General features: G+C 50.7%; 3 protein-coding genes across 7 annotated transcripts in view; 2 read left to right on the top strand and 1 right to left on the bottom strand.

Annotated features, from left to right (window-relative positions):
- Positions 1–483: 483 nt before the first annotated feature.
- Rnf215 (ring finger protein 215) lies at positions 484–6883 on the top strand. 2 transcript variants are annotated; one of them, XM_076837619.2, is made up of 9 exons: positions 484–845; positions 1113–1256; positions 1719–1790; positions 1873–1958; positions 2430–2586; positions 5332–5448; positions 5525–5668; positions 5925–6027; positions 6116–6883. In XM_076837619.2, exons 1-9 carry the CDS (start codon positions 558–560, stop codon positions 6136–6138), a joined length of 1134 nt encoding a protein of 377 aa, XP_076693734.1. In that variant the 5' UTR covers positions 484–557; the 3' UTR covers positions 6139–6883. The 2 variants fall into 2 exon arrangements, with proteins under 2 accessions (XP_076693734.1, XP_076693724.1); XM_076837609.2 differs by having other exon boundaries at positions 5329–5448.
- A 935-nt stretch (positions 6884–7818) lies between these two features.
- Positions 7819–21848, bottom strand: Ccdc157 (coiled-coil domain containing 157). 4 transcript variants are annotated; one of them, XM_076837579.2, is made up of 11 exons: positions 21454–21848; positions 15795–16053; positions 13569–13740; positions 12241–12886; positions 11499–11576; positions 10946–11136; positions 10177–10353; positions 9853–10021; positions 8684–8823; positions 8208–8296; positions 7819–8119 (listed from the first exon to the last, which is right to left on the bottom strand). In XM_076837579.2, the coding sequence occupies exons 2-11, from the start codon at positions 16040–16042 to the stop codon at positions 7870–7872; spliced, it is 2160 nt and encodes a 719-aa protein (XP_076693694.2). In that variant the 5' UTR covers positions 16043–16053; positions 21454–21848; the 3' UTR covers positions 7819–7869. The 4 variants fall into 4 exon arrangements, with proteins under 4 accessions (XP_076693694.2, XP_076693703.2, XP_076693697.2 ...); XM_076837588.2 differs by having other exon boundaries at positions 13581–13740; XM_076837582.2 differs by lacking the exon at positions 21454–21848 and adding an exon at positions 18966–19035.
- The window catches only part of Sf3a1 (splicing factor 3a subunit 1), an 18548-nt gene continuing 15740 nt past the window's right edge, over positions 21673–24480 (top strand). The window contains exon 1 of the mRNA XM_076837570.2: positions 21673–21854. Coding sequence (XP_076693685.2) covers positions 21792–21854 — 63 coding nt within the window. The 5' untranslated portion in view covers positions 21673–21791. The remainder of the gene's footprint in view (positions 21855–24480) is intronic.

Raw genomic sequence — 24480 nt, 5'->3', positions numbered from 1 at the left:
CTTCCATCTGCTACCCATGTCAATTTCTGTCTTCTGCCCTTTGGTCAAATGGAGATAAACCCAGGGAAGAGCGGGTGTTAACATGATCCTGGCGACACTACGGGCCTCCACAGAGCAAGGGCCAAGACCCACAACCCCAAATGTCCCTCGCTACCATCCTTCTCAGGCTCTGATTGCGATTCTGCCTCTCCGGATTACCCTTTCCAATTATCTCCCTCGGTCTACCCTGCGCCAGACTGGACTGTCTGATAATATTGCTGGCTGGCCAACGCTTGGTCTTTCGCACTCGCGCCTCGAAACCAGGATCCGGGCTCCGCCCCCTTTCAGCTTCCGGCTCCGGGTCCGGACTCTCCTCAGTCACAAGGGGGCGCGCGCGGCCCAATGAAGGCACGGAGCTTCCAGGACCCGTGCCACCCCTCTCGGCGCCCCGCCCCGTCCGGCCGTGGCCCCGCCCTTCCCTACGCCCCGCCCCGTCCGGCCGCGGCGTAGCTCTCTCAGCTATCCCCGCCGCGCCTGGGACCCAGGTCCCTAGTCTTGCCAGCGCGCCGGGTTCGGCCATGGGGCCCGCCGTTCGCCCCTCGCTGAAGTCGCCTCCGTCCCCGCCACCTCCGCCAGCCCCGTCGCCGCTGCTACTGCTGCTGCCTCTGCTGCCGCTGTGGCTGGGCCTGGCGGGGCCCGGGGCCGCGGCTGACGGCAGCGAGCCGGCCGCTCGAGTGGGGCGGGGCGGAGCCCGCGCAGTGCGGGTGGACGTGAGGCTGCCGCGGCAGGACGCTCTGGTCCTGGAGGGCGTCAGGATCGGCTCCGAAGCCGAGCCGGCGACCCAGCTGGGGGGCCGCCTGCTGCTGGTGAGCGCGCCTCGCCCAAACCCCCCATCTGATACCCCGCTATAGACTCCTCATCCAGAACTCACCTTCACCCTGGACCAAACCGAGCTGACAGCCCAGCACTCCCAGCCCAGGCTTCCTAGGCCCCCAGCATTCAGGCTTCCAAAAACTTATATACTTCTGCAATCTCGTTCCCAGACCCTGACCTTGTATTTTCTGTAGCCGACCCTTCCACCTCTCTTTTCCACCTTTCCCTGCCTTCCTCTTCTCATGGCCCTTGCTATACAGATGGACATCGTGGATGCTGAGCAAGAGGTGCCGGTAGAAGGCTGGATCGCAGTGGCATATGTGGGCAAGGAGCAGGCAGCTCAATTTCACCAGGAGAATCAGGGCAGTGGGCCGCAGGCCTGTCCCAAGGCCCTGGTCCAGCAGGTGCAGAGGGTGTATGTGTGTGGGGGGGTGGGGAGGGGTGGAGGGCTGGAGGAAATGGTCCTCCAGCATCTGCTAGTGCCGGGCTACCACATGGCTTCTAAGGAGCTTTCAGAGAAGCCATGAGCATGCGTGGGTCCCCTGTTTGGAGAATTAAAGTAGTATGGTGTTGAAGCAAGGAGGTGGAGGGAGACAGGAAACTGGACCAGGCTCTAGAAGCAGGTGATGGGAATCTGGGTTGGGGTGGGAGCACTGCCTTGCTCAGTCCAGAGAAAGGACTAGGATTTTGAATTCTATAGAGCAGAAGGAATGAGAGTTTCCTCCCTTGACTTCAAGGAGCTTATGGCTAGTCTATCCAGAGGGAACTCACTGCAGAGCAAGGAGCTAAGAGCAGCTGGGGCCACAGGTGTTGAGACAGGTGTGTGGCAGGGTATATGCTAGCTTCCCACCTCTGTCCTCTTGCAGATGCAACGGGCCCTCTTCCTGGGGGCCTCTGCCCTACTGCTCCTCATCCTGAACCACAACGTGGTCCGAGAGGTAAACTGGAGTAGGCTCTGAGGGTGAGCAGGTTGGGGTAAGAGCAACAACCAAGGCCTGCTGACCTCCCTGTTCCCTACAGCTGGACATATCCCAACTTCTGCTCAGACCTGTGATTGTCCTCCATTATTCTTCCAATGTCACCAAGCTGTTGGAGGCACTGCTGCAGTGAGTTGGGATTTGACCTCAAAGGACTGGGGCCTAGAAGCCTGGGTGTGGAGTGTTCTGGCTCTCCCAGAGGGTTCTCAGAAACAGGACTTAATCTGTTCACCTTAAGACTATGCTCTCCCTGGCTGAAAAATGGGGGAGGAAATAGGATGGACACATGGGGCCTGGAGGGAGGGAGTGGCTTTATGGGCAGAGAAGACAGGTCCCAGCAAGGAAGAAAAACAGGATACCTAATTGATGTGCTCTTCCTTGGTATGAGGTGAAAACTAGAAAAATCAACAGCCAGGAAAGGCCTGAGAGCCAAAGTGGAAAGCCTACAGGAATGACATTTTGGTATATCCATGCAGGAATAGGGCTGAATGAGTGAGTCTGGGCCTTTTTTCACCCAGGAATAGTGGGTGAATGAGTGAGTCTGGGCCTTTTTTCCCCAAGGGCCCTTCTGCCTGCCCCCTATGTGACTTTCCTTCCTAGGAGGACCCAAGCCACAGCTGAGATCACCAGTGGAGAATCCCTGTCAGCTAACATCGAGTGGAAGTTGACCCTATGGACCACCTGCAGCCTCTCCAAGGATAGTTATGGAGGATGGCAGGACTTGGTATGCCTGGGAGGCAGTCGTGCCCAGGAGCAGGTAAGTCAGGTGGGGCCACATATATGCCTTGTCTTAAAAATCCTGTGGCTGCTCCTTGCCTTGATGACAAGGATAGCCCTTCTTACCTCACAGGGCTTATATGTTTAGTGACATGGTACTTGGGCTTTCAGTGACACATCTGGCCTAGGGACATGTGTAGTTAATTTAGCTCTTGCCATGATCATCTTCTCCTACCCGGTAGCCTTCCTTGGCTTTCCATTATCTTCATAACAAAGTTCTGACTCCTTAGCCTGGATTTCATAGCCCTCATCACTTATCTGTTTTTCGAGTCTTCTGTTTATACTATGGCTACACTGTGCCAGTCACTGAGCTCCTTCCTCTGGGGCTTGTCCATGCTTGACCTTAGGCATTGATACCCTTTTTCTTCATCTTCACATGTCTGGCAGAACCTTCCCAGCTCATCTTGCCTGCCTGCTTGAGAAAGCTCTTTACACTCTCTGTTCAGCCACAGCTGTGCTTTGCCAACCTTTTACAGGCTTTTAGGACAACCCACAATGTACACACACGTGTTGGGGAGCATTTGTTTCTCCTGGTGGCCAGTTTTGCCTCTCAGTTTCCTGATGTTTGGTATTCTGTTGGGTTGGGGGTGTAGTTCAGTAGTAGAGTACTTGCCTAGCATGCCCAAGGCTCTGGATCCAAGTCCCAGAACTGTAAAAAGAAAGTATATCCTCTCCTTAAACATATCTGGAGCCCCTGCTTTGTCTAGTGTGCACACTAAGTAGCTTCAAGTCAGATAGGCTTGGATTCAAATTTTGGCTCCAAAACCTTAGCTGAGTGATTACAGACCTAGTATTTAACATCTCTGGGCTCATGTTCCTCATTGGGGAACAGGGAGAGTATACTGTTGATTTTTCAACTTTGGCCATACTGCTTTTATGGGGTGTGCTCATTATAAGTGTTGGGTGGCCATGGAAATTGGGGTGTTAAGGGTGACTGATCAGACTTTTCAGCTTGCTAGCCTGATGGGCTATTCTGTAGTGGCCACTCAACAAATCCTGCCACATGTCAGTCTGTCTTGGCATAGTATGGGACACAGAACTAGGCAGGTCCAGCTCTGGGCTTGTAGGGCCCAGTCCTGGAGGTAGATATGCCAGAGATGCTCTGTCAGATATCTCTGCTGGTATGCCATGCTGGTAGTAGCATAGGACCTTCCAGGTCATAGCAAGGTCACCTGAGCTCAACTTAGGGAGCTTTAGGAGAGCTTCCTGGATCAGGTGCCAGCACTCCACTGCAAATGGAGAGGAGATATAGGCAGGCTCACAAATACCTCTTGGTAGTATTCCCCAGAGTGTCCCTGTCTCAAGCAAGAACATCTCATGGCATTAGACCCCAACCTGGTCTAGAGTGATGGCCTTAAACCATCAAATTACTTCTTAGCCCCTCTCCTCTGCCATGGTGGAAGTTTAACTTCAACATTGGTTGGGAAAGAACATGAAGGCACAGAGCTGCTAGGAATGCCAACAGCTTTTAAATGAATGATTATTAATAAGAATGCATATCCAGGCTATGTGAAGTAGCATGCCTGCTTGGAAGACGATGATGTCTTTCTTACTCTGCCACATCATTTCCTGAGCCAGCTTCTCAGTGATCAAAGACTAGTAGCCAAGTGGTAGAAGCTAAGTTAAGGTCAATGTTCTTCCCCCAGCAGCTCTGAGGCCCCACAGGTTTTATAGTGGTCTTTCAGTCATGTTTCCCAGCACATTCATTCCATGACTAGGAGAGGCACTGAGGATATAGTGTGACCATGTCAGAAGTGGTTCCTCCCACCAACAGGAGCTTGTGGACCACCGAGGGCAGCAGCAAGGAAACACGTGATTAAAGTGACATGAGGAGGTGGAGACCAGAAGGGAATATCACCCCAGTGGTGCAAGAAATGGGGTCCAGCTAGGCGCAGTGGTATACCCTATAATCCCAGTGGCTCAGGAGGCAGAGGCAGGAGGATTGCAAGTTCAAAGCCAGCCTCAGCAACTTAGTGAGGCCCTAAGCAACTCGGCGAAATCCTGTCTCAAAAAAGGGCTGGGGATGTGGCTCAGTGGGTAAGCATCCCTGGGTTCATTCTCTGGTATCCTCTACCCCCTCAAAAAAGAAAAGGGGTCCAAAGGCACACTATTTCAGGGGAGGGGTAAGGAAGAATAGTTTCTGAGACGGGGAGCAGTACGTGTGTGGAAGAGCACAAACATGGAAGGAGCGAGGAGTATGGAACAAGGAGAGAGGCAGTGGATAAAGGAGGGAAACTGTGCTATGGGGTCAAGTTTGCAGGAGAGATCCCCTGTCTTTGGTTGGGAAATGGGTGGGCAAGGTTGAGGACCAAAAGGTCATGGGATGGAGGAGGGGTGCATGAGACCTCTATGAGAGCAAAGCAACAAAGCTCTGGGGCTGGCTTCAAGATTGAGTGTGTGAATGTTCAGCCTGGATGGAGGGGAGTGGGAGATGGCAGTGCCTGAGAAAGCAGTCCAGGAGGATGTGCAAGATGAGAATGGGTAGAACGATGCTGGGGACAGATGTGGCTTTCCTTGCAACTGAGTGAAGCAAACATAGCTGGGGGCAGATCCTGAGGATCATCCAGGTAGGAGGGATGGAGGCTTCAGAAGAGGAAGCCAGGAGCCTGGGGGGACACAAAGGCCTCCAGGGCATGTCACCTGGCTGGTCTCTGGCCGTGGATATTCCTAGGGAAGAGTGTGGGGCAGCTCCAGCGCCCTTGACACCCACCTCCCTCCCCAGAAGCCTCTGCAGCAGCTGTGGAATGCCATTCTGCTAGTGGCCATGCTCCTGTGCACAGGCCTTGTGGTCCAGGCCCAACGACAGGCATCTCGGCAGAGCCAACAGGAGCCCAGCGGCCAGGTGGGAGCCAGACTGAGGGAGCCCTGGTGCCCACAGACCTTGGGCCTGCAAGACTGTGGTTGTCCTTTCCTGACAGGTGGACCTGTTCAAGCGGCGTATAGTGCGGAGACTGGCATCCCTTAAGACCCGGCGCTGCCGTCTCAGCAGGGTAGCGCAGGGCCACCCAGAACTGGTCACTGAGACCTGTGCTGTGTGTCTGGACTGCTTCTGCAACAAACAGGTGAGTGCCCTGGGCAGGATCAGCTGAACTTGGCTTCCTCTACCATATTCCTGAGAGACCTGGAACCACCCCAACCAGGACTCTCTCTTCCCAGCCCCTAACCAGGGCTACAAAAAGCAGAACTGGGATGGAGGAGGGTGGTAGGCAGGCCCCAGGAGGTTTTGGTTCCCCAGTTCGGGTGAGGGTTATAGGCCTGGGGCCCCCCTTATGGAATCCTGTCCCTGTAGCTTGAGCCCATTTTCCCCTGCCCTTGTAGTGGCTCCGGGTACTGCCCTGTAAGCATGAGTTCCATCGAGACTGTGTGGACCCCTGGCTGATACTCCAGCAGACTTGTCCGCTGTGCAAATTCAATGTCCTAGGTGAGCATCAGGGGGTGGGGCCCTTGGCTGACCCCTTCTATCTGACCTACCTGATGCCTTTCTCCATGTTCTTTCTCCTTCCCTGCAGGGAACCACTACTCAGATGACTAGCTGGGGATTCTGGATGTGGGATGGAACCTTCCCACCTGTACCCTGAGACAAGACAGCCTGGACTTCTGAGACAGGACAGTGGGGTAGACAGGACTGCTAGTCCTGTGGATGAAGGAAGGATATGGGTCCCACTGTGACCTTGCTGGGAAGAAGGGTCCTGCAGCCCCCAGGACAAAGATGCAAGCCAGGACCCACCAGGCAAGGGAGACTGGTCACTCTGGGATCTTTATAATCCTGGGACATCTGTGTCTGCCCTTGTCACAGGTAGCTCTGAGGACCCTGGGGAAAGAGAATGTGGGGCCCATTGCTGCTGTCCCCAGCCCCGGGAGCTCTCAGTGTCCCTGAGACTACAGAGGCTGGGTTTTATGCTTATTTATTGGGGGGTGGATTAAGGGAAAAGTTCTCTGACCTTTGGGCACCCTGACCTAACCATGTTTCAGAATATATCTTGGTCAAGGCTGTGATGTTAAACCCAGAGACGACTCTACTGCCTGCTGCCCTCAATCTTGGGCACTGGGAGCCATGGGTCCTGCTGCTTGTTCAGCTGGGCTCTCTTCCTGTGCCTAGGACCAGAGGCCTCAGAAACCATCCAGTCCTGTTCTTGGTTGGGCTGTGTATTGCTGATCAGGATACTTGAAGCCACAGGATAAAAGTGGAACATTTTCCAAGAGCATCCATTTTTTAAGAGTTGGGATAGGGAAGTTTTAATAGTAAAATAAATGTGGATATATTTTAATACGTAAAATTTGTGTGAATGTTGCTGGTGGTAGGTGGAATTCTCACATGGCTCCTAAGGTCCCCCCCATTCCTACCTTGTCATGAACATGCCTTGTATTGTCTCTGGAATGGCGACTCTTAAGGGATTTTACCCCTATGATTAGCTTATGTTATATGCCCAGTTGACTTTAAGATAGGGAAAGCACTCAAGTGAGCCTGACCTTGACCTGGGCCTGTTAAAAGCAGAGTTTGCTCTGGCTGTTAGAAGAAAAAAGGAAGTCAGACACTTGATACCTGAAGGGGATTCAATACAGGGGACATTGCTGCTGACTTGAGGGGCTAAGGTATCCAAAGTCCTGGCCCTGCCTTTGGTGGCCCTCCTGAGGCTCTGACTTCCAGGACTTAGAGAAATCCTTCATAACCAATTCTTAAAGGCATGGAGTTCCTCCGTGAATGAATGCTGGTGTTCTTGGGTCCTTATTGCCCCAGACCCAGGATCATAGCCACCGTGGGAGGCTGAAGGCACTGCTGCACTCTGCTTGCCTCAGGGAGTCCTGAGCCAGCAACCTAGCCTCTGACTCATTGCTTGCCTCAGATGCCCTCACTGGTCTTTCCCCCACACCTTGATCTTCCTCTTTGTAGGTACCTGGACTACTTCTGCAACAAAGAGAAGACAGAGACCAGGTTTACCCCTTGGTACTTGCTGTGAGAATAGTAAGATTTCTTCACCTGGCCAGGTGCTGGAAGCTTCTCTTTGTGATGTGCTCTCCTTCCCCCAAGTCTATCAAGAGGGAGTCAGGAAGCTCCTGCCTACTGATGGCCCACAGTGCCAGGTCTCTGCTCGCTGAAGACCTGCATGGTGTGGCCTCAGCCTCCAGTCTGGGCAGGGAAGGAAGGACTCTTTGTCCAGTTTAGCCATTCTGTGAGGCCAAGATCATCTTGGTTAGATGGCTGGGCCTTTATTTCATTGGGAGTTGCCAGCTACTTGTCCTCTATCCCCACCTCTACCACAGCCTACAAGGGTGGTTCCTGAGGCTGGTTTGCAGTACCCGCCTGGCCCCGGCTTGGTGACAGTCTCCTCCTCAGCTTGGCCAAGGTCCGGATGGGGTTCTGGGTACAGATGGCAGAGTGGGTCATGTCCTCCAGGGAGGATTTGTTGGGCCAGGTGGAGGGCTGCCGAGATGGGGATGCTCGAGACTGGCCTGGCAGAGTCCTGCCTGCACTGCTTGTCCTGCTGCCAGGAGGGTGCCACCTGCCTAGAGGCCTGAGGGAAGACAAGATCACAAAATCCCCTGTGAGCAAGGGGGTCTATACCACTCCATCTGTCCTACATTTGACAAAGACTCACTCACCCTGGGGATGTACTCTGGGCCTGGGCCCGGGATGCTGCTCCTTGGGTTCCCTTGCTGGGAGGGGACCAGAGCTGATCCTGTGGAATCATCTGCAAAGAAGGCCAAGCTCTGTACCCTACCTACTGTACAAAGAGGGTGTCTTAGTAGGGATAGGGAGGGAAAGCCTGAACTCATAGTCCCTTCCACTAAGTGGTATGACCTAGGAAGCTGTCCAGGGCTTTCCTCAGCAGCAAACCCTCAGGCAGGCAGTATATATGGGAAGGTTCCTCTGACATTTGATGGTATTAAAGTCTCTAAGGGGATTTGGAGATAGAGGACACTGGAATTTTAACATCCTCACACCTTGAGTGAAGTTTCACAAAAGCACTGCTTAAATACCAAATGAAGATGGCTTTTAGCAGGCTCCCAGGCAACCTGAAGATCTCAATGGGTAGAGGCCTCCTCTGAGTCCCAAAGGGTCACCCTCTCAGACCCACCTTGAGGGCCCCCTGCTGGGCCACCTCATGGATTTTGGACAGCATTGACTGGAGCCGCCCATTCTCCTCCTGCAGGACCCGGATGCGGATGTCATTGGCCTGCACCTGCCTCTCCATGTCATCTGTGACGTTGCCAGAGTCTGTGGAGACATGATATCTGGGACCCCACCACATTGGGTCTGCCTCTTGTGCCCAATGAATGGGACAGGACCTAAAAGGACAGGCTTGGGGCTAGGCAATGCACTGTGCTTCCCATCCATTGCATCTTCATTCTCCTAGGGCCTTGTTCGAATTCACAATGATTTGGCAAAAAAATGAAAGAGTGGATCTCTTATCTCCAGTACCACAAAAAGGAGAGAATCCCTTCCAAGGTCACCTGTTTTTGTTGTGCCAGAAATACAGTGAGTTTGTCCTAAAAATCATCCAGGCAGCCCTGGATGAGTCACAAGAATTCAGCTTGGATGTTCTTTCCCATGCTTGCTTCCAGCTGTGTAAACCTGGGAAAGTTACTGCCCACTTTGATTTCTGGTTTCCTGGTTTGGAAAAAGGAGCTACCTGCCCTCAGAAGGGCCTGGCACTTAATGCTCAGAAATGATGACTTATAATGATCAGATAAATTACAATGCATTTTCCTGAGAGCTCTGTGACAGGATTCACTCCAGAGTCTTAGAGGGCTGTAGGGGCTGAGAGGAGAAAAGAACCCCAGTTTGCCTGACACTTAATCCTGTGCCAATGTGGGTACATAGCACTCCTGAGCATGGGGTCTAGGACTTTGGAGAGCGGGGGGCTGTGTCATTGGAACCAGCTCTGTAGTATGGTTTGAGGAGAGACCAGAAAGGGGGACACAGAAAAGCTGAGCAAGGACTGGCACGTGATGTGGTGAAAACCATGCACTACAGGCAGCTAGATCCATTTCTAGATTCTGCTGTAGCAACCATAGGCAGTCACCTCACCTCTGGGTTTCCATGTCCCCTCTACACTAAGGGGCGGACAACACATGAAGCATGTTATGTGTTGTCATGGTGACTGTAAGGGCTGCACTTCTAGCTGTCACACCTTCCCCACTACCACGTACATTGTGGACTGGGGGAGTTGCAGGCCCAGTGTCCTGCCAAGGTGAGTCCCACTCAGGCCCAACAATGTCTTTGGCAGCATTCCTAGGACCCTACTTGGGATCTGGGCCTCCATGGGCTTGTGTAGGTCGGGAAAGGCCACCAGCAGCCGCTCTCGCTCCCTCAGCTCCGCCAACTCCCGTTGCAGTTCTGAGATGGTCAGTCGCAGATCTGTTGTCACCTGCTCCATGTCCTGCTTCTCCCGCTGCAGGCTCTGCAGTAGCTCCTGGGGCAGGGAGAGGTTCAGATCTGGTCCCAGGATGACTCCCCAAGGGTCACTGCCTCACCTCCAGACATAGGACAGGCCCACAGACACTTAACAGGTTAGAGGTTCCTCTGATGAAAGGGAAGCTCCCCCCATCTCACCCTGCCCATTTTCACCTGCTGGGCCTGGAGCTGGCACTGTCCCTGCTCTCTCTGGTTCTGCAGGTTCTGTAGCTGCTCCTCCACCTGGGCTCGTTGGGCCTCGGCCTCTTCCAGACTGCCCCGTAGCTCCTCACGCTCCTGGTCCAGGATGTCCAGCTGCTGTAGCAGGGCCCGCTGTTTGGCTTGCAGGGACTAGGTGAGAAGGATGGGCAGGGAGGCTGTGAGGTCCACCAGTCTAGGCCAACATGGGACTAGTATCTATAACCCTCCCAGTTCCTTCCCTTGTGCCATGAGTCTGTGTACAGGGGTCTGTGCACAACATAGAGGGAAAGTGGGCAGAGGGGAGACAGCAGACATGTACACCCAACCAGATCCAGTTCAAGTCCCCAGCTTGCAGACCCTCCACCCTTGTAAGGCAATTGGCTGATCCTGGAAGCCTTCCCTCCCACACATTTTTTTTCAGTCATACACAGTCCCTACTAGAAGAGGAATTCTGGCAAATAGGCTTCTCTTCTTTTCCTCCGGTGTCATATCAGCCTGTCCATCGCAACCCTTACTGCATGACTTGCACTGACTGTAAAGCAGTGAGAACCACTGTTAGTGTGCTGAGTCTGGCTCTGCCTCTTAGCTGTACAGCCTGGGAAGCTTCCTTAATCTCACTGAGCCTCAGTTTCCCAATGCATGAATGGGAATGACAGGAGTATGTATTGCCTACTATTGTGGAAGGGAGTAAGAACAAAAGGACTGCAAAGCCTGAAGCCCAGTGCCTGGTTGAGGGCCTTACCTCCTGATGGCGAACCATGCTGTCGACACGGGCCTTCTCCTTGTCCAGCTCTGTGCTGGCCCAGCGGATCTGCTGGCCAGCACTGTCCAGCCGCCCTGCCAGCAGCTGTACCTGCTCCTCCAGCTGCTGCACCTGCCTTTCAGCCATTGCCCTGCGCTCACTTTCCTCCTGCAGCTGCTGGGTCTTTGCTTCTGCAGGATCCAGAGAACAAGCATGTGTTGGGGGGGAGGGGTAGGGCACTGGAGCCTTTGGGAGGGAGACCCTGAACTACCTCTGACCCAAGATGGGACCCAAGGGGAGGTCACATTATGTCTCTGGGCTTGTGTTCTCAGTCACAACATGCAGCTCTGGACCCCAATGAGGTGGGTCTAGAAAACAGAAGATACTTTCTGGGTAGAAGGTAGTACTCCAACTCAGGTCATCGCCCAACAGTGTGGATGGTCAGGTACACCCTCCCTTTGCCCCAGAAGCTCAGGGAACAGAGATGGAGGATGCTTGTACAGTCACTACTGGATTGAGATATGGCATGGTAACATGCAATGGGGTTTCTTACCCATTGCCTGCATAGACTCCTGTCGCTGCTTCAGCTCCTCCTCTAGGGTGGCCACCTTTGTTTTTAGGTCACATGTTTCTAGAGTAGCAGAGAGAGAGGTCCTTCAAAGGGTCTTTTGGGACTAGCCAGCAGCCCTCATACCCAATGCATGCTGCAGAGCAGTGTGGAAGAGGCCACCAAAGGTTGCCAAAGAAGCCCTGGGGAGATGCTTGAACCCCCAACCTGCTTCTCACTGGCTGGCTGCAGTGTGCCTATACCTCTCTGGGCGTTGGTGCCTTCCATGGAGGTAATGGTGAGGCTTGGACTTGCCCCAGTTCCTCAGGCTTCAAACCATCAGAGGATACTGAGAAGCTCCAGTGCTGGGAGCTGTATCTCTTTGGTCAAAGCCAGAGAGACTGCTCCACTAAGGGGGAAATAACTAGGGGAATACAGAAGTAACCCTCAATGACCTCCAGGAGCAAGTGGATTAATATCTTAGCTCCCTCCCCTTCTGATGGGACTACTCTGAGGCACATGTGCCATCCATTATCTCCTGGTGTTCCCCAGTGGGACTGAGCTCTAGCTGCTCACAGTGTCACCAGCTGGATGGACATGCTCTTCTTTGCTACCTTCTCCTCCTTGCCTACTCCCCAGGCCAGGTTCCTTCCACGCAAGCTATGTCAGGGTCTACCTCAGAAAGTGCCCATGGCAAGACTTTAGCAGAGCCCATGGGCACTGAATATCCAGCCTTTGGGATACAGACCTGCGAGTAAATGCTGCCTGTCACACTCCTGCTGGGCCATGTGCTGCTCAGCCTCTTCTGCCCGCCGCTGCCGCTCACCCTGCTCCTGCTTCAGGGCATGCTCCAGCTTGCCCACCTGCTTCCTCAGTCCATCCTTCTGTCCCTCAGCCTCCTCTAGTTGGGCCCTAAGGGGCCCAACAAGCTGAGTGAGAGTGCTCACATGCTTACTGAGGCGTGCCAGGTCTTTGCTCTGCTCTGTTGCCCAGTGGCCCATGGTGGCAGCTGGTAGTGGCCTGAGCCCCATGCTGTCCTGTACCAGCTGCTGGAACTGACCCAAGGATGAGGGCAAGTTCTGGCTCTGACACAGGCTGATGACCACTTTGCCCACTTCCCAAAGGCTTCCCTGGACACGGGTACATGCATCACAGGGTACCAGCGCTGTCTCGATGGTCTGGGACTGGACGCTTTTGGTGTTCTTGGATGTCCCAGCTGGATACCTCAAGGAGACTCTGACAGGGATTCTCTGTGGCCCTTGGTAGGTATGGGTCAAGCCTGCTGTTGGGGAGGGAGGCTTGATGAACTTGGCAGTCATACATTCAGGGCTCCTGGATGGCTCACCCTTGGCTGTGGGCTTAGAGATGGGAGTCTCTCCTTGTTTTGCCCTTTTCTGGGGTTATGAAAAGAAAGGGAAAGCAGGTGAGAGAGAAATGGGCCTGGGAAGTGACCAGTTCCCTGGGGATGTTCTGTAACAGCCTTGCCCCAATGCTCAGACTCTCAAATGATATCTGACAAAACAGGAATAAGAGAAAATGTGACTTTTCCTGTGACTCAGCTTACTAAGCCCAGGCTTCCTTTCTTCCGCCCCCACCCTCACCCCATATTTGATGTGATGATATACGTGGTATTGGGAGGGTAACAGTGACAGGAACCGCAGCCAATTACTGGGCCCTTGCTTGCTGTCATGTCACTATCACCATTCATTTAATTTCTTCCTCCTCATGGTGACAGATGTCCTTCCCTACCGGATGGTTTGGAGGACTATGGGATAACCTATACCACGTGGGGCCTCATCTTAGCTCTACTGTACAGATGAACAAGTCTGAATAGGTAGGATTTTCCTAAAGTCCCATGGCGTAAATGGCAGAGCCAGGAAGCACAGATATGACCAAAGCCTACATTCTTAACTGCTGTGCCATGTGGGCCTTGACTGGGAGGCTGCAGAGTTTACCCTGCTCCCTGTGAGCAGTAGGGAGTCAATGAAGGATGCAGTGCACACAGTGGCACACTAGGAAGCTGAAGTTGAGGCAGGGTGTAAGGGGCATCACCATTGGGGGCTGGGGCCCATTCACCTGGCCAGCCACCTGCTGGTAGAGCATGCCCAGCCTTAGCAGGCTATTCCAGAAGCGTCGCACTGTGAGCCCCACGGACATGCAGGGCCCTGCAGCCTGGGCAGGGGGCATTGTCTGACCTGAGCCAAGGTTCTCCAGGTAGCTGGCGCAGCTCTGAAGTAGCAGCAGGAGCCTGTAGGCAGAGATGCCATGGTGGGCCAGGATCAAGATGGGCTAGTGTGCACTCACACCACATAACTGGTAGCTTCAGATGCTGGGAAAGCGGCCCAGGCATCAGGAACTTGGAGAGCCTCTGAATCTGCTGCTGGGTCAGCTTCAGTGACAACTCAGTGGCCACTGTCTCCAAGAAGCCCTCCCTGGCCCCTAGCTCAGCTCAGGGGCCTCTTAGGAGCCTCTTGGTGGCAGCCCTTCTGCCTGGCTGTTCCCCCAACTTGATCAGGGAACTCAGGGAGGCCAGCCTGGCTACATATAAGGTATATTCTGAGTGCCTGGAAGTTCTGGGTGAGCAACTGCCTTATATCAAGTGCCCTAGAACCTTTAGGGATGACACAGCTGAGACCCCAAGAAGTCAAGGGCCCTCCACAGCCACAGGGTGAGCAGGGCAGGAAAGATGCACAGTGCAGCCTCCTGAGTATAGTCAGGGGCTTCTCCCACAGGCTGACCTACTTTTGTGACAAGGGAGACTTGGGATGAGGTCTCTGTGCTAATTTCCAAGTTCAAAATTAGAGGCAGGCATTAATTAAAGAAAAAAGGGGTGTTGGAAAGATAAGTTTACATTTGCATGAATATGGAGTTATTTAAAAGGTATTGTATTCACAGCATATGCAGGAAGATAAGAGACCTTTTCTTATTTCAGATGCAGCAAGGGTATCCCAAACCCCTGGGGTCTGGGGAGGAGATGCCAACTGCTTCCTGGCCTTGCCCCATCTGTATCTTGGGGATAGTGGTGCCTGGCATTGTGCCAAGCAGCAATGGGGAATGGGGACACATCTGGAAAGAGGGTAGAACATGGCCTTGGCACAGCAATCTGTACTCAGACAGACCCTAATGGTGGAAGACTCTGTGCTGTCTTCATCCTTAGCTCTGATTCCAATCCTTGAAATGACCTGAGTACCTCTAAATGCCACACTGGGGGCTAGAGGTCAGGGTTCCCAGGCAAGTCTGAGTCTGAGGTCCAGTGGTCTCTGGCAGGAGTTACTTTTATATACACAGGAGCCCAAAGGAAGCTCCAGTTAATTTGGCCTGAAGTGGGTAGGGGGGCATTTCAGTAACAATTTCACAGAGAAGGAATGGGTAAACAGAGCTTTGATAGATGAGAGGGGCAGACCAGCAGGGAATGGGTAGAGCACTCTGAATAGGGGGATAATGTGTAATGCACAGTCACAGAAGAAGGAAGGTGTGTTCTAGACTCTCATTTATCTGGCTTCTTATAGGTTACAAATGGTGCTTTCTTACCTACAGCTCCACCAGGTCTCAGAGTAGTAATCCTGCCTTCTCTGTTTCCCGGTGAGTCATGCTGCAACATACCTGCTGCCTGTCAGGCCCCCATGGCTTTACTGTCATAAAAGACTTTTGAGTACCAAGAGCCTAGGTTGCAATTTCCAGGAAGTAGAAGGCTAATGACCACATTAATTTTTTTTTAATTGTTGTTATTTTGTATGTGTGTGTGCTGGGGATGGAACCCAGGGCCTCACACATGCTAGGCCAATAGGCTCTATCACTGAGCTACATCCCCAGACCAGTCATGCTAACTTTAATGACAGTGTAGAAGTGGTGGGGGCTATAGGGAATCCACTAGCCTTTTCCCAGCAGGACCAGGAAATGGAAAAACATCCCATGTCTGGCCTTGTGATGTGCAGAGGGAACAATACAGCCCACAAGACATCAGGAAAAAGAGCCTGGGATGGAAACTCTGAGCGATAGCTAAGGAGTCCCAGACACAGAAACCCTGAGACAGTGGTTAGAACTGTGGTGAACTAAGGACTGAAAGGGGTAGGTGGCAACTCCCTGACAATGGAGGCAATAGGACAGCATAGCACTGAACACAATAAAAGGTGAGGTCATTTCAAGGGTCCTGAGCTGATATAGCCCCTGACAGGTACTCAGTCAATGGTGATTACTTTTACCCATGTCCTCACCACCTCTAGAAGGGGTTCCTACAGCTGCAACTGGTATAAGGGGCAGATGCTAGCATCCAGGGATGTCCAGATTCTCCAAGGCCCTCACCTGTCAATGACCAGCTCTAGCAGCACTGCATGGGACAGCTGCGTGAATTCGGGATCATCTGGCACATGATCATAGTGTTCCAGCAGGGCCACCATGTCGAGGTCACAGGCCACACGGTCAGGGAACTTCCAGGAGGGGAAGCGCACAGGCCCAGCACGTGAGAACACATCCACAATAGCACCCTGCAGATCAGTGAGGTCCTTGCGCAGGCTGTCCATGCAGGACTGGCTGCCCAGCAGATGTGCCATCCCCACAGCTCCTGAGGTGGGCAGAGAGAAATCCTGTTAGTCAAAGTTAGGTTATTGCTGCTGAAGGAATCTTTGGAAAACCCTAATCTACCTGGTTGCTTCTCATCCAAAATTCTGCCCCTGACCTTGGGGAGAAGTCTGTTCCCGATCCCCGAGTAACAGACTTTTCAGGACCTGGTTATGGGTGTCCTGGCCAGCCTCCCTCTCATCCACCCAACCCTGTACCCACCATACCTATCCCATTATTTCTCAAGTACTTCCTGAAAGCCTGCAAGTGCTGGGCCCAAATGTTGGGTGTATACAGTTGTGAACAGGAATGTGTTTATCACCCTTCCCTCCTAGGACAAACTCTCAAACAGGGGTATGGACAATTTAAAGAGTTATAGCTACACCATGACAGGGAGTGCTGGGATATACCAGACCACTGCCATCTCCTGCCTAGACTAATGCAGCAGCTTCTGGCAGTCCTACAGTTTGATCTGCTGCTGTAATTTGATCAACTTTGGCTTAAGAGATCTGCACCAAACTCTATCTGACCACATCAGCTGGCCAAGAACCCCTCAGGACTCCCTATGGCTCTATGGTCCTTGGGAGAAGGCCATTTTCTCCCAAGGGCCATAGAATGGCCGCATTCCTTACCTCATAGTCTACCCTGCCATATTCCACTCCTTCCACCATCAGCTGTGAGCAGCAGTCATGTGCCCTGCACACTCATTTCTGAATCCTTGCTCATCTGTCCCAGTCTGAATCATGTTTCTCCATCGGATTCTTGTCACCTAGCTAACGCCTTTCATCCCTGAGGGTCCCTGGGTATCACCTCCTCCAGGAAGGCTACCCAAAGTATCCTCCAGGCTGGGTTAGATAATCCCAAATCAGCCCTGATCCCTCACTGCTGTAATAGCCTCCTCTCTGTGTCAATAGTCATTGTGGTATCTTCAGCATGGTCAACTGGGGCCTTGCCTTGCCCATTGTAGATGTTTACTGGCAAATGAATAATTGAGTACTGAATAAAGAAAAAAAAATCACATAAGAAATTTAAAATGCACTGACTTTGGGGAAAAATAAGGTCTGAAGTGTAAGAGATGAAAACCAGGAAACTTGTATGGAGACCTATTCTAACCAACCTTGCTCTTCCTGGCTTCATGGCCTCAAGCAAGTCACAACATCTAGCACTGAGGACTGGAACACCTCCTGGTCTCATCACCCAGAATGTGCCCATATCTCATACTTCCTCTAGATAAGATACTTCCCTCAGATTTCTACCCCTATGTCCCCTCCTCAGGAAAGCCCTCCAGAACTCCAGGCTGAGTGAGGTCCTCTGTTATACATTGTTTTTAGCACCCTGTCTTTTTCTTCCAAGCATATGCCATCACCAGAATGGAATCATTAAATATCTGTATGTAACAGTTGTCTGTCTCCCTGTGTGTAGATCTTGTCCTTTGAGTATGACCTGACCAGTTGGGCTGAGGCCTGAGGACCAGTTCGTTCACAGGTGCTGGGAAGCTCAGGTACCTGAGGATGATACTCCACAGCTGAAGGGAACTCAGTCTTTCAAGAGAACTGGACTCTGCCCTCACCTCTCACATGTGTCTGCCTATAGTTCTGGAGTGACCCACTGAGTCTGGTTCTTATACTCTGGGTCTTATTCAGTTGCCTGGTTTCCTGTATTTGCTGCAAGACTGGCCTCAAGCTGCCCTTCAGTACCTGGGAATGGATGAAGGCAAGAGTGAGTGCATAGTCAGGCAGGGGTTCCTGGGGTGGGTTGGAAGCTATCTAGGAAGAAGGCGCTGGAGAAATGGGGTGAAAGGGTGAGTGGGATGCATGCTTTCAGCCTAAACACAATGTGTGTGCTTCAATAGTACTAGCTTTGATTAAAGAGCCTACTGTGCATTACCTCACTGAATTTCCCTCCTTTACATAGAAAAGGAAACCTAGGCTCTGGGAAGCTAAGAGGCTAGCCTAAGGTCTCCTAGGGAGCTGGGATTCTGAATCTAACATCTCTGCTCTTTAGTTAGGCCATGCTCTTTCAATAGCAGCAGTGTCTAAAGATAAATACAATGCAAGGCACATATGAGGTTTAGATTTTGTACTTGCCACTTATGGGGTACAGGAACCCTATCTCAAAATATGGCATCTTGGAAACTGAGAAGCAGAAGCAGGAAAGCCTTCTCACCTTCCCTTCATCTTTCTTCCCTAAAATGGGCCATACAACCTAGAGAGGTCATTCAATGACCTCCTCCTTCCCTTCTCTCCTAAAGACCTGGTGTGACAGTTGTCCTCTCCTATATAGCAGATTGGGAAAGAATGTCACACAGGAATGACAAGAAAAATATGAACAAATAGTCCTTGCTAAGTGCCTCCCTTTTTGTCCTATCATACTGTGATATCAGGATGATTGTGAATGAAAATACACAGATGTCTTGGTGTCTTTGGGTCTTCACTTCTAAAGCCTTGCATGTCATGGAAAACTTTTATTAAATAAATTGGTATGCTCTTCTATTGCTAATTTGTCTTTGTTATAGGGTCCTCAGCTAAAACCCTTGTGATGGGTAAGGAAAAGATATTACCTTTTCTCTCCTATACCACATTAAGAAGAGTAAAAAAAAGTGGCGAATTAATTTTAACAACATTTCTTTACTTGAATATACTCAAAACATTATTTCAACATGAGCTCAACATACAATTAAGACTTTTTTTCACATTTTAAAAATTAAGTCAGCCGGGCATGGTGGCACACACCTGTAATCCCAGTGGCTTTGGAGGCTGAGACAGGAGAATAAGCTGGCCTCAGCAACAGCGAGAAGCTAAGCAACTCAGTGAGACCCTATCTCTAAATAAAATACAAAACAGGGCTAGGGATGTGGCTCAGTGGTTGAGTACCCCTGAGTTCAATGCCCAGTACACACACATAAAAAAAAGTCACCTGCCGGGCGTGGTGGCACACGCCTGTAATCCCAGCAACTCAGGAGGATGAGGAAGGAGAATCTTGAGTTCAAAGCCAACCTCAGCAGATTAGCAAGGCACTTAGCAACTCAGTGAGACCCTGTCTCTAAATAAAATATAAAAAAGGGCTGGAGATGTGGTTCAGTGGTTAAGTACCCCTGGGTTCAATCCCCTGTACAAAAACAAAAAATAAAAATAAAGTTACCTAGTGTCTATTTGACCTTTATTTACAGAGCATCTCAATTTGCATCAGACAGTATTCCATGCTTAAAAGCCATATGGGCTGGTAATTACAGTTTTGTACAATGCAGATGTAGAGGATCAGATGCTGCATTCATTCAGCAAACAGGGACTAAGTATCCATACTGCTATGTCCTGTATCAAGACTAGGGACAGTGGTGCATACCTGTAATTCCAGCAACTTAGGAGGCTAAGGCAGGAGGATTGCAAGTGTGAGGCCAGCCTGGGCAACTTAGTGAGACCCTGTCTCAAAATAAAAAATGAACCAGGGTTATCTTAATGGTAAAGCACCCCTAGGTTCAATCCTCAGTATGGGGTCAGGGGGGGAGACAAGAAACAGAGCAGGACATACAGATACCTGTCCTCCAGGAAACAATTATGTCTGAAGGTCTCTGAGGGTAAACTTGGGTGTGTCAGATTCACTCACAGGCTAGGAAGATGCATACATGTGTTGCTTTGGCAACTGCCTCTTGGGAGATAATGCTGCCTAAGAGATTTTATGTCCCTAAGGAGTGAAGTGAAAACAGAGGGGAAAAACAGACTGCACCATTTGGGTTTCCTTCCTGGAATGAGCATGAAGGAGATAAAGAAAGCAAAAAGCCCCAACTCAGGAGGAAGCAAATTCAGGGGTAAAGGTCCTAGAACTCATAAGCTTTCTGGTGAAGGTACCAAGAAACACAGGTCTGTTCACCATCAAATTACTACAGTAGCCATCTCAGGTCATCTTGGATACCAACTCCCATTAGATTCTGGTTCAGATAAGTAGCAGCAAAAGCTAAAGCATTAAGAATATCCAAAGTTGGGCTGGGCTGATATAGCTCAGTGGTGGAGTGCTTGCATTGCATGCACAAAGCCCCGGATTAACCCCAGCAGGAGAGAGGGGGGGGGATATGAATGAATATGAATATCCAAGGTTATCTTTAATCATTTCTTTTGAAAGCTGAGGTTATGCAGATGTGTGGTTTGAGAAGCACTTAGTTCACAGGGTGGACTTCTGACTCCCAGAGAAAGGCAAGAGCCTTTTGTTCACTCCTGTTCAACATTCAGGCCCCTCCTCTTTCTCAGAACTAGCCCCTTATACTACCGGTAAAGATTATGCCTACCTCCAACCAGTGTACTCACTGAAATTCAAAGTCACCACCATGAAAACACTATAGAAACTCTAAAACCACCTACATGGGAGTTGTCATCCTCTAACCTGAAACTGCTAATTGCCTGGATCTCTGGGGACACCAAAGAGATCCCAGCCTTGAATAAAGACAAAAGAATAACCATCTGCACTGGTAGAGAAGATGGGCCTGAGTTTAGACTTCCACCTATCAACTCTGAACTTCATGGTCTTTATCTATAAATAGGATACTATAAGGAGCAAGTGATTTAACCCACGTAGTGTTTAACACTGGGTCTGGTTTGCAGTAAATACTTAATAAATCCTAGCTTGCTTGCTTTCTATTCATTTACTTACTACAGGGTCTTGCTCTTTTGCTGGTTTTCAACTCCTTGGCTCAAGTGATCCTCCTATCTCAGCTTCTGGGGTAGCTGGGACTACAAGCACGTGCCATTGAGATGGGTTCTAGCTATCATTACCGTTCTACATTAAAAATAACAATGACATTAATAAGGTAAAGTGTGCACACAGGGGAAGAGTCTTGGGAGAGAAACTCTTCCTATCACTGCCCCATCTCACAGGTGAGAAAATTAAAGTCCAGCAAGGGCTCTAAATCAGCTCCCTGCATTCCGGAGTTGAGAGGAGAGGGGACAAGGATGAGAAGATCTTGGCAGAGGGAGAGAAGCTTGCGCGATTGAAGCGTGTCTGCAAAACAAGGAGTACAGGGTCTGCAAGGCCTAACCTGTGGGAGTCAGGGTCAGAATCTGACCTGATCTGAGAGGGTCCAGTGGGGCTTGAAGAGGAGCCTAAGGAAGGCAGGGGTGGGACTTAGAAAAGGTAGACCCACGGGTGGGAGTTAAGGACGTTAGATTTGAGAGGGGGCCCTGGAGGAGGTGGGCCTGAAGCGAAAGAGTCTAAAGGAGTAAGAAGGTGGAGTTTTGAGCCGGTGGACCTAAGTGGCCCGGGCTCTCCACCAGGAGATGCCAAATCTGAGGGAGCGAGCGGGAACCTTGTAAGGCGGGGTCCATGGGAACACGGAACTGGCCTGTGGAATAAAGCAACAACCACGGCCGCGAGGTTAGACCGGCGGCTGTCCCGAAAGTAATGTGGAGCATCTCACCTGTCTTTTAAGTCCTGGCCTTAGCTTCTGCGTCTGGCTGGCTCATGGAATTACACCCAGGGCGCCTGCAGCTCTGAAGATCCTTTGAAAACTCTAGCCTAGCGTCAAGAGTGTTGTTATGGCAACGGCGCCGCATGCGGCCGTACCCACCCTGAGAAGAAGGAAGCTCGTCATAACAAGGGGAGGGACCGGAAGTACGCCAGTCGCGCCTCCGCGACGACGACCCGCTTAGCCGCCGCCATCTTGCGAGCTCGTCGTACGGTGGGTGCGCGAGTCTGTCTTGACGCAGTACCAGTCATCGATACCGAGGCGGACTGGCAGCCCTGAGCGTCGCAGTCATGCCGGCCGGACCCGTGCAGGCGGTGCCCCCGCCGCCGCCCGTGGCCACCGAACCCAAACAGGTACCGCGTCCCCCACCTCAACCGCAGTCCGAGCCGGAGCCTAGGCCTGGGCCCTCCCCTCCAACCCTCCTCACTCCCGCAGAAAGAAGCGGCCCCTTTGGAGGACTTGGAAGGACTACAAGTCCCAGGAGGCAACGCGCTTTCCGCGCTGCGCGGCCTTCCCTCTAGAACTCTAGTTCTCAAAGTAGTCCGCAGACCAGCGTGAGCACCGGCATCACCTAGAGCTTATTAGAAATGCAGTTACTAACCCAGACTTTTTAAGTAGACATTTTAAACAAGATCACAGTGATTAATTAAAGTGTGAGAAGCACTGATTCAGCCCATCCACTAGGCTTTTGTCTTGTAATTCCTAATTTCCCTTCCTTCGTGGTACCTTTTTGGATGTTAATTCTTAGCATCTACTCTGCACTTACTATGCTGGGATTCAACATTACCAAAATGAATGAGGCACAACCCCAGCTTTAGGGAAGACGAACAGACTAGAATACCCACCAAATGTTTATTGCCTTGATTAATATAAATGATGAAGTGCTCACTCACCCCTAAAGTGCTCAGTCGGCTATTGGTGAAACAGATGCATGAATAATTGCTATATGGTGTGGTATCACAATACTAGAAGTACTGGATACAAAGGAGCCGTTAAATCAAAAGTTCTTGCTGGGGTAGAGGAGAGATGACCATAGTTGAAGTGCACAGTAAAGAGAGGTAAATTATTTTTAGAAGAATTAATAGGAGTTCACCAGGAGGATGATTAGGGAAGGAAAATGGCATACTGTAATCATTCGGTGAACATTTACTGAGCTCACACTGTATGCTGATCACTGCTTTGGATTCAGAATACTCCAAGCAACATGACAGAAAAGACCCATGTCCTTTCCACTAGTATTTATGTGTTCTTGTCTTTTTCCTAGGCATTAGGGGAAAATAAGGTAATACCAGGTAGTAAGTTCAAAAGCAGCAAGATAAGAATCAGATAGTGCCTCTCCCTGATCAAGGGTAAGTGAGTAAGTGTGGCTGAAGTGCAGGGTGGGGAACATGGTAGCTAGAGATATGATTCTTAGGATTTGACCTTGTCCTTTTAGAAAATGGGAAAAATGGAAGAATTTCTAGGTAGTAATAGTTCTGTTTGAGATTCAGGTGGTCAGGCAGTAATGAGGGGAATTGCTAGGGGGATCAGAGATACCGAGGAGCTAGGCATTGTGGGGCCCACCTCTAATCCCAGCCTCTTAGGAAACTGAGGCAGGGGGGATCCCAAGTTTGAGGCCAGCCTGGGAAACTTAGAGACTGACATAAGTGCTGGGGATGATGTAGTTCAGTGCTAGAGCACTTGTCTAAAAAGCCTTGGGTTCAGTCCCCAGTACTGGGAGGGTATTTACTTCATAGGGTTCTTATAAGGGTTGTAAGAGTTAATAAGTTTAAATGCTTTTAAAAGACGCCCGCAACCTACTTTGTTAAGGCTTTTACAAATAAATAAAATATTTACAAATAAATATTATCATTGTGGAGGCCCGGGTTTCTGGCCTGTGTGAGTTGGAGACCATCTATGAGGTTAGAAATGAAAAGTGCAAAATGCCAAGGAGTAGGCTTCACCTAAAGCCCTGTGGCATTCCAAAGTGATCTGGATTGATTTGGCTGGATTGTTCAGCCAAACAGAGGAAGTGGGGGACATGGTTAGGATTGCCTCACTAATGTGAATACAGTAAAGAGAACCAAAAGCAAAATTTTAGGGGTCTCTAGCATTATAGGATAGGAAACAGGAAGGAATCATGAGCAAGAAGGAAAGATAGAATGAGGCTTTGGTTAAACAGTTTTGTGAAGGGATAGTCACTGGTGTTGTCCAGATAATGGTTGTAGTTGATTGTTGGCAGTTGTTTTTTACCTTGGCAAGAGCACTTAGAATGAATGTGGATCAAATGGGAGGTAAGGTAGTGGAAACTCAGGATGTTAAGCTACAGTAAGAAAGGGAGGGAGAAGGCAGCAGTGGAACAGAACTTGAAGGCAGGGCATAGATTTTATTTTTCTAAGGTGAAGGACTTGACCCTTTGTTTATTACTAAGGGAAAGAAGCTATTGGGTAAAGAACATGATAACTTACAGGGCTATTCCAGGGGTGCTTCACAAAACATCGGTGCATTGAATGGTGATTAAAGCTATGGAATAGATACAGAGAGAAAGGGAATTCAAAGCAGAACGAAGCTGCCAGCAAGGAATTACCCATGTGGGTGCTGGGTGTTGGGTCCTAGGAATTAAACCAAGGCTTTATACATGCTTAGCATATATTCTACCATGAGCTACACCCCAGCCTTCCTGTTTCTTTATTCAGCAATCAATACGACTGGTCTGCAAATTAAATGTTCTGTGCCAGGCACAGTGCTGGGTGCAGGGTTACAAACATGATTTTCTGGGTTCTGGTCATCTTCTCAGAAGTAGCCAGAGCTGCTGCATCTGAATCACTTGAGCATTTGGTTAAAATGCAGGTCTCACTGAGACCTGGAGGGGAGCCAAGGAAGCGCTCCCCTTTTCCTTGGTTCCCAGGAGAAACCTGTGTAAACACCATGCAGGTAAGAGAACTGCTTTTCTGAAGCAGAGGGTTCTAAGGAAGTCTGCAGGGCAAAGTTTGTGCTGTA

The sequence above is a fragment of the Callospermophilus lateralis genome, chromosome 1 (assembly GCF_048772815.1).
Source record: "Callospermophilus lateralis isolate mCalLat2 chromosome 1, mCalLat2.hap1, whole genome shotgun sequence".
In the NCBI taxonomy this organism is placed as follows: domain Eukaryota; kingdom Metazoa; phylum Chordata; class Mammalia; order Rodentia; family Sciuridae; genus Callospermophilus; species Callospermophilus lateralis.
Note: the sequence above shows the minus strand (reverse complement) of the source record. Positions and strands in the feature narration are given on the sequence as shown.